Raw genomic sequence first — 12,316 nt, 5'->3', positions numbered from 1 at the left:
GGATTACTCATTCCATGCTGCAGAAAGCAAGCCTGAAGGGAAGTTAAAGTTGTGTGCTGTAAGGCTTCAGCTAGGCTGCCCTGCAATGCTGTGCTGCACTTATCAGAAAGCTGTCTCTGGCACTTCAGAAGAATGTCACACACAGCTGGAATGGTCTATGAAGCATTCAGGAAGTTACCTTTCTAGACGATGATCAGAAATCACAACCTCAGCCAAATTTAGGTTGCTTTTTTGTTTGTTTGTTGTTTGTTTGGGTTTTTTTTTTCATTTGCTCATCAACCTTAGACTTGTAATTCTTGAATTCCGGTTCCCCGCCTTCCTTTGAGGACATTTTGTTTTCCATTTTACTTACTCTTATGTCTCTCAGGTTTGTGATGGTATTAACTCATTGTCATGTAATACTAAGAAAATCCTTGTTGAGCATGCTGAATGAGACACATTACCTGTCTAAAGCAGAGTATCTTGTCTAAGATAGCATCCCAACTCCTGTGATCATTGCAAAATTAAGACAAACCCCAAAACAGACGCACTCAGAAGGGCAATTCATCCCAGCACCTTAATAATCTGATTTAGGACAGGATGAACTGAATTGCTCTTTGGAGGGTCCTGACAACTGTTCACTTATCACAGAAGACCAGATGATCTCTAGATGTCTAAACTAAGGGAGATGAACCTCCTGTCAAACTATCTGCAACTACACAGTTTATCAACACTAAAAGATCATTTGACAACAGCTTTGTAAGGGGTTGTGGATGCTTTTAGGGAATACAAAGTACACCAAGAATCAGAGGAAAAAAACCTGATAACTTGTATGCAGTTGCATGACATCTTAGTTGGAACAGATCTGCAGACCAAGTGAATGAACAACGTTTGCTCAGCAACCCTTAGGACTCCTACTGGTTGTGACACCAGAGCATAAAGTCCTGCAGATTATTGAAAACTTATATTGTCCACACCCTGCCTGTTAAAAAAAAAAAAAAAAAGAAAAATCAGGTCAGGATCCTGTATTTTCTTATCTTTGTTTTCCCTCTAGAAGTTCCTTTGGAAAAGAGGAGCTTCAGGGAAGTTGCAGGCTGAAAAGGCAGGCAGGATTTTTCCTTCAGCTGGGTCAAGGCAAGACCTTTGTATTGTGCATCTTCTTAAAAAAATCTCTTACTAACAGCAAGAACAGTCTTGTTCTCCATTTCCCCTCCATCCCATCCTATATATGTGAGAGCCAAATGCATACAGATATTTTAAATGAACAACTAGGGTTCATATAAACTGCAATTTAGGTCATCAAAGGTTTGAAAGAGCCCCAGCTACTTCACTTCCTCAACAGTGCACTTGTTCCCACATGTGTATGACAGCAAGGAGGAAACAGCTCTGTAGAAAACAGGAAAAGTTCAAACTTGCACACACAGTGTCTGGCAAGAGCTTATTTTTAAAGCTTTCCCACATGAAAGAACCTGAACAATCAAAGCAAGTAAAAACAGAGTTCATACTAATAAAATATGACCAATTATGTAAACTAGAACAAACTTAAAACAAAAATAATCTCTAAAGCATGACAGCATTTGAGACATGGGCATATAACATACAACGTTACTTATAGAGGCTGTAAAAGAGAGCAAAGACTCAAGGACAAAGTCACAGCAATGGAGTGCGTTAAACAGCACCGAGAACTGGCCGAGCCAGCCACCAGCCTCGCTTTGTCAGTCCACAGAGTATAAGGATCTCTCTCCTTTGCACGTCATCATAAATAACAAGAGTTATGCAGTCTTTACAATTACACCTAGAAACAGAAGGAGGGGTTAGGTGACAGAGATTTGTGGGCTTCACCGAGAAGCCACAATCCCATCACCAGAAAAAAACGACAACATAACAAATGACTGCAGCATGGGAGGATGACTCTGGACAGCTAACAGATGGTATTTAAATAAGCAAAATTCTACAGTTCTTTACTCTTAAAGTATTTCTTACGTTTCATCACAGCACAAGACAATTTTCTTTTAAGGAATAAAGGTATACCAAAGAATGAATCACAGAACTGAACACAATGGGATGATGGTTTGAAAATCAGGGGCATTCACTTTGATTCAAGCATTCAAACTATATTTGATCTGCTTATTATACCAACACTGAAGCACCAAAACAGATTAAAGGCAGTTAATTGAGCACGGAAAAAACATTGAATTTGCTGAATCATAAAATTCTCACTGTAAAAGTGCATTCTGATATAAACAGGATTTCCTACTACAGATGTAAAATCGAATTATATTGTTTCATTATGCATCTTAAAAGGATGGACTTATAACGCATGAACAAAACCACAATGGATACAAAACCCACTCTATTTTGGGAACTAGGGCACGGAGACTCCTACAAGAAGCATGTCCCTTTCTCATGTTACTACCTGGCTAATTAATTCCCATTGTTGGAGACTCAGACCAAGAACTTCAGAAGGCAATTAAGACCTGTACCTGCCCTGTTGCCACTGACTTCCACTAGCACTTCCCTACCAAGGCTTCTTTATACAGCTTGGAAAGCTGCAGTTTAGTTATTGTTTATTTCTGATATTCAGAAATCAAAAAGACAACCCATATTTGCCACAATAGCTTGGAAGTTAATGCAGCAGCTGTAGGACTTTGAGGTCAGATAAAATGTGACTGGACACTAATCAAAGGAAGCACTTGGACCGAGTCATTTCATCTCAGGAAAATCTTGCCGTGCCTGGGCAATTGGTTTGTTTGTTTAATAAACTGGGTGAGCAGGTTAAACGCCTTCAAATTTGTTACTGTAGAAAGCTACAAAGCACAAGATGCACTAAAGGAAAAAAAAAAGTGACACCATAACTGCAAATCTTTTAGATACTATTATAAGCTCATGTAATTAATGAGACCACTGGGAAACAGGGCTGTGTTAAGACCTATATTTTGGCATCTGGCCAAAATCAACTGTTTTAAACAATCATCATCAACTTTAATTGAGGAAAAGATGCTCATAAACCAGAGTGAGAAGCCTTCAAATATAAGGAGATGTCTATGATTCTCACAACACTTACAGACTGCCGCATCAGCAAAAATTTCAGGAAAGGGTGGGAATGAAATTGTAACACTACGTGGGTATAAAAAAAAGCATGAACAAATTTTTACAGTGCCGATTTTCAGTTAGGATTTTAGTAAAAAGTCAAAAAGGCTGAGGACACCTTCTATTCTCTATTTTTTCCTAGAAAAAAATTAAAAAAACCCCACAAAATCCAGGTTGTTTAATGATAGTTATTACAGTTCTCACAGAAAGGCTTTTCTGTGCCCAGGAATTTCTGGGCTTCTTTCGTAACTGGTTAAAGAGTTTATGGAAACATCCCCCTGCCCCGCACATGAACCAAAACACTAGAAATAGGAAAGCCTTGATGCTGTTTCCCGCTTCAAAGTGAAAAGAAACATGCTTATCGCTGAGCATTCTTCATCTGAGGAAAATAAGGCCTCAGGATATCAAAGAGGGCACTGTTTAGTAATGGCCCGAGTTCCATGAGTTTTGCTTTTATGTTCTAGGTCAGCTCAGTCAGGCATGCAGGAACTTTTTTAGGCTGCTGCTGCTGTGTTTCTGGAAAACTATAACCTACTGAGGCCTTTCACTGGCGAAATTAGAATACTAACATCTTCATGCACATGAAGACCAAATCCATTTCTCTCATAACTCCTGCAGTACGTGTTATTTTGCTATGGTGAGCTCTGGCCTCTTCTTACTGTGTGCCCTAGGATGTGTTTTGGCTATGTTATGCTACAGGCCTTCTATCTTTAAAAGAAGTTGCACGGGTAACAGCGTTCAGGAGGAGGAAAGTAATATTTCTGTTGCAACTCTCTCCTCCTCATTTTCAAAGCATAACAAATGTAATGGTATCCTGCTCTTTCCACATCATTAGAGCCCAGAGGAACACATCTGAAATCAGCCAAGCAGCAAACCTACCAGGAGAGCTGAGTCTGCTACACTCAGCGCTTTGTTCTCAGCTGGAAAAACTATCGCACATGCATGTATGAAAGATGGATGTAGACTCAAGATGCCTGTTCCTGCTCTTACTTACTACAGCTGGCACCAAAATGCATTAAGTAGTGGCACTTCAATACCCTAATTTTACATTATAGTTCTAAAACTAAGTTGATAAAGCAAGAAATTTTTTTTTTCTACCGAACTGCACCATGGACAAGACTTCTGGGACAAGCACAGTCTTCTGGTTCATATTTTCAGTGAATCACATCCATTGATTTTGAGGTCTAAGGTGTAGGAACAGGAAGCACTAGGATAGAATGGCCTCATGGAATACAGTTTTCATGAGAAAAGAAAATCATTCTTGTTTCTCCTTACAATTCACCTTTAAGGGAGGCAGTCTAATTTGGCTTTGCTAAAATTTTGAAACACCCCTCTTATTATGAGAAGTTGACCATACATCAGAAAAAAGGTGACATTAGTTTTCTCCCCACGTTAGAGCCACTGCTGTAGTTACTAATGACATTCTCTCAGTGGGAGAATTTATTTTCATTGCCGTTCAAACGCCTGCTCAGGTCAAGCGAACAGACCCATCAGTTGTCAGTGTACTCTTAACGCAAGGCCAAGACCAGTGACAAGTTGCGTGCTCTTGGGAAGCGTGAAGATACAAGTTTACAACGTCAGCAACAGCATGTAAAAATAGAAACTCATTTTCTTTAAACTCTAGAGACAGAAACAAGAATTAACCAATGGTATTTCCATTATCTATTGATTATGATCATTAAGACAACTTTTTTGCCTTGAAATCCTCTTCTACACAGACGTTATGAAAATGGGAATTATGGCTAAGAATTTACATGGCCTTATGTCTTAAACAAGGTACAAAATATGCACCAAGGATTTCCAATCCATGCACGACTGGAGCTGACATGCACCCTTCGCTGCAGCTCTGTGGAGCTAAGTGCTCTGCAGCCAGCTGCGGTGCTTGGTGCAGCAAGGCAGGTTGCAAGAAGCCCACACTCTCCGTGCTGCCTGACAGCACTAAACCCAGCCCTGGGTTTTGGTTTCATAAGTCGTGGATCTGCCTCTGGAGCTTCCAACCAGAGACATTCTCCACATGCAATTAAGTAATGGTGAGTGAGTTGTTGTACATGACGTTTAATTTTCAATAGCTGGGGAAAGTAACACGGGAGCTGCAGGCAAGATCATTAATCTCCTCCAGATCCTCTGTGCTGCCAAGTATAGCAACTCATTCTTCACTGTGCTAATACTGCTCTTCCATCATCTCTGTGTATGCTGTACCAGACAGAGCCATGCGAGTAAATGTACACATTTATATGCATTCACCCACAGATTATTACATTGTTCACAGGTAAGCTGTGTATGAGTGAAGAATACAAAACAGTATCAACTGTGATGTACATTTTGGTGAGAAGACCACATTATAAAATGACATGGGGATAATAGCCCAAGGAAAGTCACAGCTGGAACAGATGCATGTATGAAATTCCAATCTATTAAAGCATATATGAGCTCTGGGAAATGGTCAGCTTCTTCTCAGACCTCCCACCCAGGGTCATAAGAGTAACACATTCTGAACTACAGAGTGAATGCACAGAAGTGTCCGTAATTCACATACAAAGTGGAAAGATTTCCATGACTGGAGTAAAAGAAAAGACGCCCACATGTAATTATTATGCAGATGAAAGGTTGTTTTAGCACATTCCCTCCTACAGAAGCCATCCCAGTGCTCCTTATCAGAGTCACGCTCCCCCTCTGTACAAATAAGCCCTGGCTCGCTTTTCAAATCCTCTTTTGATGCCCAACGCTATCCTTCACACATCCACAGCCCATGCTCCATGTACTCCATCCACGCTTGCCTGCTCCTTTCACTGCGGCTCCCTCTCCAGCCCCAAGCCTCTGCACCATTTTCACTCCCTTCTGGCAGTCTGGGGGAAGCATGCTGCCCACCCTGTCTTTGTGCTGGCAGAACAAACCTAAAGCCTTTCAGTAAGTTGTGGGAGAAGCAGCCTGTATTAGGGTGCTCTCAAGCCCAAGGGGGACAGTTCAAGTCTTCAGCAGACATTCCTAAAACTGGCATTCAACCACATCAGGGTTTTTTTGGTTTTTGTTTTTTTGGGTTTGTTTTTTTTTTTTTTTACATTATTAACGAGAACTCTTCAACTATCCTGAGAAGAATAGTCAAGGAAAAGGTTTATTTCACTTCAAAGAGAAGTAAGTTCAGCATTTTCAAAACAGGCTAAATATGTAAATATGTAATGTAATGTAATAGGCTGACATGAAAACAAATGTTTTGATGAGAACTGTTCTTACCTTATGAAGACTATCTTGACCTTTGATGGGGCAGTCTTAATGACTGCAGAAGCATTCTGATGACTTCTTCCATACAGTATCTGATTGTTTATCTGTTAAAAGAAAATGAAGATTTTTTGTAAGTCGAGAAGGATGCATTGTTCTGTTTTATACCACCAAGACTTCCAAATTTACTGTGGGATAAAGAGATAAGACTCAAAGAAAACGTCATCTGCAAAATATGTATCGCATACATATCATGTTGTAGGGACAGAAATACCAGAACTAGGCACAGCTGTGCTGCAGAAAGACATCATATGATAGGCACATAGGAGGAGATGGGCACTGCTCAGCTTGGCCTTGGACCGTCCAACACTGTCCCTTCCCTCAGCCAACTACCAGAGGAGGATGGGGTGTAGTCTGCAACTCAGCAGCAATAATTTAAATATTGCTTACCAGCTTTCTTATTCCTTTTGAAAGGATAAATCCTAATTGATTTTAAGAGCATCCTCCTTCTCGTACTGATGCCATGATGGACCACAGAACTGCAGCCTTAGGATGGATTTTAAAATATTACATTTTCAGCAACTTCGACTCCAAGTTATCAAAGAAAAAATACTATGCTAATAGCAAAACATTCCAAGTTTTATTCTAGACCAATATAAAACAGGAACCAATGCAGAGCTCATTTAGTCCTACTAGTAAGCCACAAATGAGAGAAATCTTTTACTCTTTTTCACAGATCCATAGAATGGATTTTAAGTATTGTTCCCAGATTTTTGGAAAACAACTTGATCTGAGACGAATCACATAGATAGATTTTGAGTCAGACACTCCTGTGTTACCTACAGGCAACTGGCAGTTTAGGAAAACTTGCTGTTAAGATTGTGCTGACTCCTCAGTTCCACTGAAGGAAACAGAACTGATAGCCATGGAGACAAAGGACAACTTAATGACATGCCACATCACTTTTGCTGTGATGGAACAAACGCCTAAGCACAGCATCAGACACCAAGTACTACTTTGAGGACACTTGCTGTGTGCAAGCAAATGCTGCAGTTTTCAGAGGGAAATAGCTTGGCTTTAACACAGTATGTGCTCCAGGACTTTTCTTTCTGTAGGGACTAGAGGTCTTTTCCCAGTTTGAGGAAAACAAGATGCTTACTGTCCCCCAGCGCCATGCTCAGGAAGTGGGACTTCAACAAGGACAATAGTATCTCTGAGATGAACACTGTAGTTACCTCCAAGCCAACCAAAAGCATACCGAGCGTTGCACCACAAAAATAACCTGCAGTGTAAAAACGGAATATTTAAACCATTTCTTTCATTTCACAGGCACGGCTTGTGTTTAACGCCTTGTTCCACCTCAGCCTGCCCACAATACCCTGAGTTTCTTGGGCTTCAGTTTCCAACTCAGAGGTATCCGAAGAGAATGCTTGCCTTTCAGCTCAGGCATTGCACAACTACAGTCATGAAGATCATACGCAGAACATAAGATAGATATGAATACCACAATGAATTTAAAGAAAGTAAAAGCCGATTATGATGGGGAAAAAACAACTATGTCAAGAAGATCAACAAAATCCTTGAGCAGTTTCTTAGTTGTACCCTGATGATTTTCCAATTTAAAACTAAGCTGAAGCAAACACTCAGCAAGGTGGTGATAGAAAGCATCCACCCCTGATAGCAGGGAGTAGGACTACCAGAGCTGTCTTCCTTCAACTTTGACAATTTAGACTGGAACAAAGCATCAAGATAACAACGATCCACGGAAGAACAATTATCAACCTGCACCTGAATATCTGTAAACCAAACACGGAAACTAATTCAAAGCTACATTTAAGATCTTGTATTTTGTCCAAAATAGAAGGCAAAACTTTAAAGATAAAGAAAAAAGAATTGAAATTAACAGTATGTGGAGTCATGATGTTAGTTTAGGTTCACGGTTCAGCTCGTCCTGTATCTTATTGTCTAAGCAAGCATCAGAGGCTTCCAAGAGTGCAGAATAATCTGCTATTTAACTCTGTCAAAATTCTCACTCCAAGCATCTTGATTAGATTAATGCACCTCTCTGGAGCTGGAGTGTTCACACAGCCCTCCAAAGTGAGCAGCCAGCTTTGTTTCAATACTGCAATTTTCTTCCTCCCATTCTTAATTTACAACATAATATTTACATGCACATTTAATATAGCAATAGTGTTTAAAACAACATAACAATTTACTAGCGATTATACAAGGACTTCTTGTTACTGAAAATGTTTGTATTGGATTTTGGGTTTGTGTTCTTAGAAGAGTTTTTCATTCAAACAAGAAATAACTGGCCAAGTCTTACAGCCTTGTGTCATACAGGCCATTTGGTCATATTGGCGACTTCATGATATGTCCACCTTATCTTCAATGGATCAAAACAACATGCAAGTTCATCAGTTAAATAAGGACAATGCAAGGACAAGAATAAAATCCCTAATGCTTGATTATTCATTACGATTGAAGTGCAAATCATTTACTTACCAAGTTCCTTACTGTACAAAGAGAAAACCAAGAAAGGCCTATGACAGCCTGAGCTGGCATGAAACAATCAACACTGAGGAAATAGCATCACTCCAACAGTCAAAAGGGTTTAATATGGTCCTGTCTGCAACTGCTGTGATTGCGAAGGTGGGGCAAGAAGCAACATCCTAGGCCACACTTTAATCAAAGACAAATTTAAAAACCTGGTGGCAAAAATGAACGCTCAGTTGCATTCTGGCTTCAAGCTGGACTTGAAACTTTCAGCAAGTTTGTTGACTTAATTTCTTTAAGTTCAAAAATAAATTATTCACTGGGAATACTGTAAACTTTACAAATTGTTTGGATTTAGTTAAATTACCATCAATTTTTCTAAACAGCAGACTTCTTAGATTAAAATTTATAGTCTCTACTCTGGCTAAATTAATCCTATTCACTAGATGTATCAAATAGTCCAAAATTTAATTAGCTGTGAGCTGGGTCTGGAAGTTATAATTATTTAATTACACCAAAATGAAAGGGTAATCAAAGTAATACATTTCCACAAGGTTTTTGACTGTCCCACATAGTTATTACAGCCAGTATTAATTTTTCTTCTTTTTTTTTTTAAAAAAAGTCACTTTCTTTTGCAAAGTTCTGTTAGCTTCAGATACCACAGTGATGAACAAAGCACAAAAGCCTACTTAAATAAAACAACAACAAAAAATAACATCTAGGATTCCATGAGCAACACCATTTTCAATCCTTCAAATAAAGCAACACATCAGATTAATCAAATAATACTCTGGGAGTCAAAACCTGTAAAACTGTGCTTTGCTTTCCTCATTAGAGATTAGAAAAGAAAAACAAAGCTTTGACTAAGCAAGAGAAATACACTGATCTAAATCAACCTCAACTCTTCTTTAAATGTCTCTTCATACAACTTCTTGGAAAGACAGCAGATAAAGATAAAAACACGCTACAGGTATGAGGTCAGTTCAGCACACTTAAGTTGAATCTTTAATAGAACCCTACACTGCTTTATGGCAGATTTTATCATATATCCCAAATGTACTGTTCCCTTCACCTACAAAAGTTTTGGCTTACAGTTTCATACACTAAAGTAGCAGAAAGTACAAACTCATTGAAATCTGAACTCTTCAATAAGAGGAAAAAAAATATTAAAGGATTGTTTGCTTCTCAAACTTTAATTTGCAGAAGAGAAACATTGGATATCGATATTTTTAAAAAACCCACTGTTTTTACTATGTGTCTGTAATGGAAATCCATAAAATAAGTATCATCTGATTTTTACGAAAATCAAGTTAAATGATACCCCAAAGCCAGTAAAAGAACTGGCACAGCTTTCTATAGTAATTATTTCTTTGTCCCAATACATTAGGTTCCTTCTAACCACAGGAATTGTAGCATTTTGAGATACAACCAGGCTCTCTGAAACAAACGAAAAAGTTTCAAAAACTTTTTGACCAGTCAAACTATATAGACTGCAACCCTATAAAATACACCAAACCCTCAAATAATAAAGCATGAGGAAAACACTGGAAAGAAAAAAAAATAAATTAGAGCACAAATTCTTCTTTCCTCACCAAACTTCTTGCCCAGTGCATGTTCAAACATGTGAATCACCTGAAGTGATCAACAGACCATAAACTTCACAAAGGCAGAAAACCTCCTGCCTTGCATTGCAGTTCAGCTTTGCCGTTGGCTCGGCAGGCAGCTGACCCCTGCGGTTTCCCACCTAGAGAGAGTGGAAAGAGAGACAGGATGACAGAAAACCGCAGATTGCCTGTGCCCTCGTGCACAACGAGCTTTCTGATTACAGCTTTACCTGATTTGCAGCTTTAAAAATCACCACCTGACACTAAACCTTAATTGGTAACCTGTATACAAAGCACATGAAAAAAATGTTTGTATCCTCCTATGAAAAGACCAAAAGGACACTTAGCCCTCAACGTTACCTTCAGTAAATGAATCTGAGAAGAACAGAAGCTATGACTATTGGCTTTAAATATGAATTAAAAAAAAAAAAAATCGCCACCAGAGTCAATCATTCAAGAGACTCTTCTCATGTGAAAACCTTACTGCCTTTCTATGTTCGAGTTACTGTTCCCCTTGAGGGATAGTGCCACTTGCCTAATCCAAAGTAACTGTCTTGACACAGGAAAAACATAACAATCCCACAACAAATAAATTGAGAATAAAATGCCAATCCCCCACATTCTGAAACAGAAGTGGCATTGTGAGTTTGGCTGCGTAGTGGGGCAAAATACTGATGTATCTATTATATGATTACAGTGCAGCTCATATTTATCTGAGAATCTTAAAGTAAAATAGCAATAAAACCACATTCAGCACAAAAGCCCTCTGGTTTTGATCTATGACAAAAATGCTATAAAAAAAGGAAAAAAAAAAAATTGCCTTTCATGCAACAGTCCAGAATGGAGGACAACGGGCAAACTTGTACAATGATTCTTGTCTATGAAGACTAGCTTTCACTCTTTCAAGAACTGCTGTGGCCTCCTAGGGCAAAACATCCAAACAAGCAGTTTCCTTCCACCTCCTGCCCCATTTTCAGCAAGATAAGAACGGACAGGAAGATGGCAGAAAATCCCAACATCAGTAATTTAGCATAACAGGGCTCTGAACAGCTTGGTTTATTAATAGAATGCAGCTGACTCTCTTATGGAGAGATGATAATAATAATAATAACAGGGTGGATTATTCAGTGTGAATAAAACCTTCCAACAGGACAGACCCATGCAGAGTTCATGAGCAGCAGGGCTTAACAGCACAGGTACAGCACCACGTGAACTCGCTGCGGGCCATGCTGGGTACAATCAGCCACAGGACTAAGCCCAAACTAATAAGATACAAAACAGTGCAGACACCTGCACTAAAACAGCAAGAGTGCAAGGCAGGGACACCACAGATGGTTTCTTTACTTGGAAAAAGAACAGAAAAGCAGAGCTTGTGTTATGTAAAAAATACATTCTTTTGCACAGGGACCAAATTCTGACCCAAGTTACTTTCCTCCACTTGGGAAACTAGGATGAAAGGACATTCTCCCTCAAAAAGCTGTTTTCTCCAGCAACATACCCATCTCCAAAATACATCACAGAAGATGTATTTAAAAAAAATAATGATTACACACATTTTTTTATATGACTTGCATTTCACTCAATGTATAGGCTGGACCAACTTTGAAAAGGAGCCAGCATTATGCCCCCAAAGACTACTGTTTGCAGAAGCCAAAAGTGAGATGATATTTCATTAATTCAGTGACAAAAGATTTTTATGAATAAGGAGCTGAAGTAGTCTGGCAGCATCCCACATCCTTCAACTGAATCCAATCAAACTCCAGTTCAAAAGAAAAATGCAGTGGTAATATCTATCTATCTATACCTATACCTCCATCCTACTGAACTTACCCCCATGAACAGCCACGGGGAATAATCTGCACACATTGCTTTAATGGAGCAACACTAACTAACAGGATTCACTGGGGCACTCCAGGAGAGTACAGAAATGC

General features: G+C 39.2%; 1 protein-coding gene across 3 annotated transcripts in view; it reads right to left on the bottom strand.

The window, feature by feature from the left end:
- The window catches only part of PATJ (PATJ crumbs cell polarity complex component), a 146,851-nt gene that overhangs the window by 44,589 nt on the left and 89,946 nt on the right, over positions 1 to 12,316 (bottom strand). For all 3 annotated transcript variants that reach the window (XM_086462139.1, XM_086462140.1, XM_086462141.1), the window contains one exon: positions 6,301 to 6,392. In XM_086462139.1, the coding sequence (XP_086318265.1) occupies positions 6,301 to 6,392 (92 nt within the window). The remainder of the gene's footprint in view (positions 1 to 6,300; positions 6,393 to 12,316) is intronic.

Source organism: Leptosomus discolor, chromosome 3 (genome assembly GCF_034619465.1).
Source record: "Leptosomus discolor isolate bLepDis1 chromosome 3, bLepDis1.hap2, whole genome shotgun sequence".
In the NCBI taxonomy this organism is placed as follows: domain Eukaryota; kingdom Metazoa; phylum Chordata; class Aves; order Leptosomiformes; family Leptosomidae; genus Leptosomus; species Leptosomus discolor.
The sequence above is the reverse complement of the archived record's forward strand: the minus strand, read 5'-3'. Positions and strand labels throughout refer to the sequence as shown.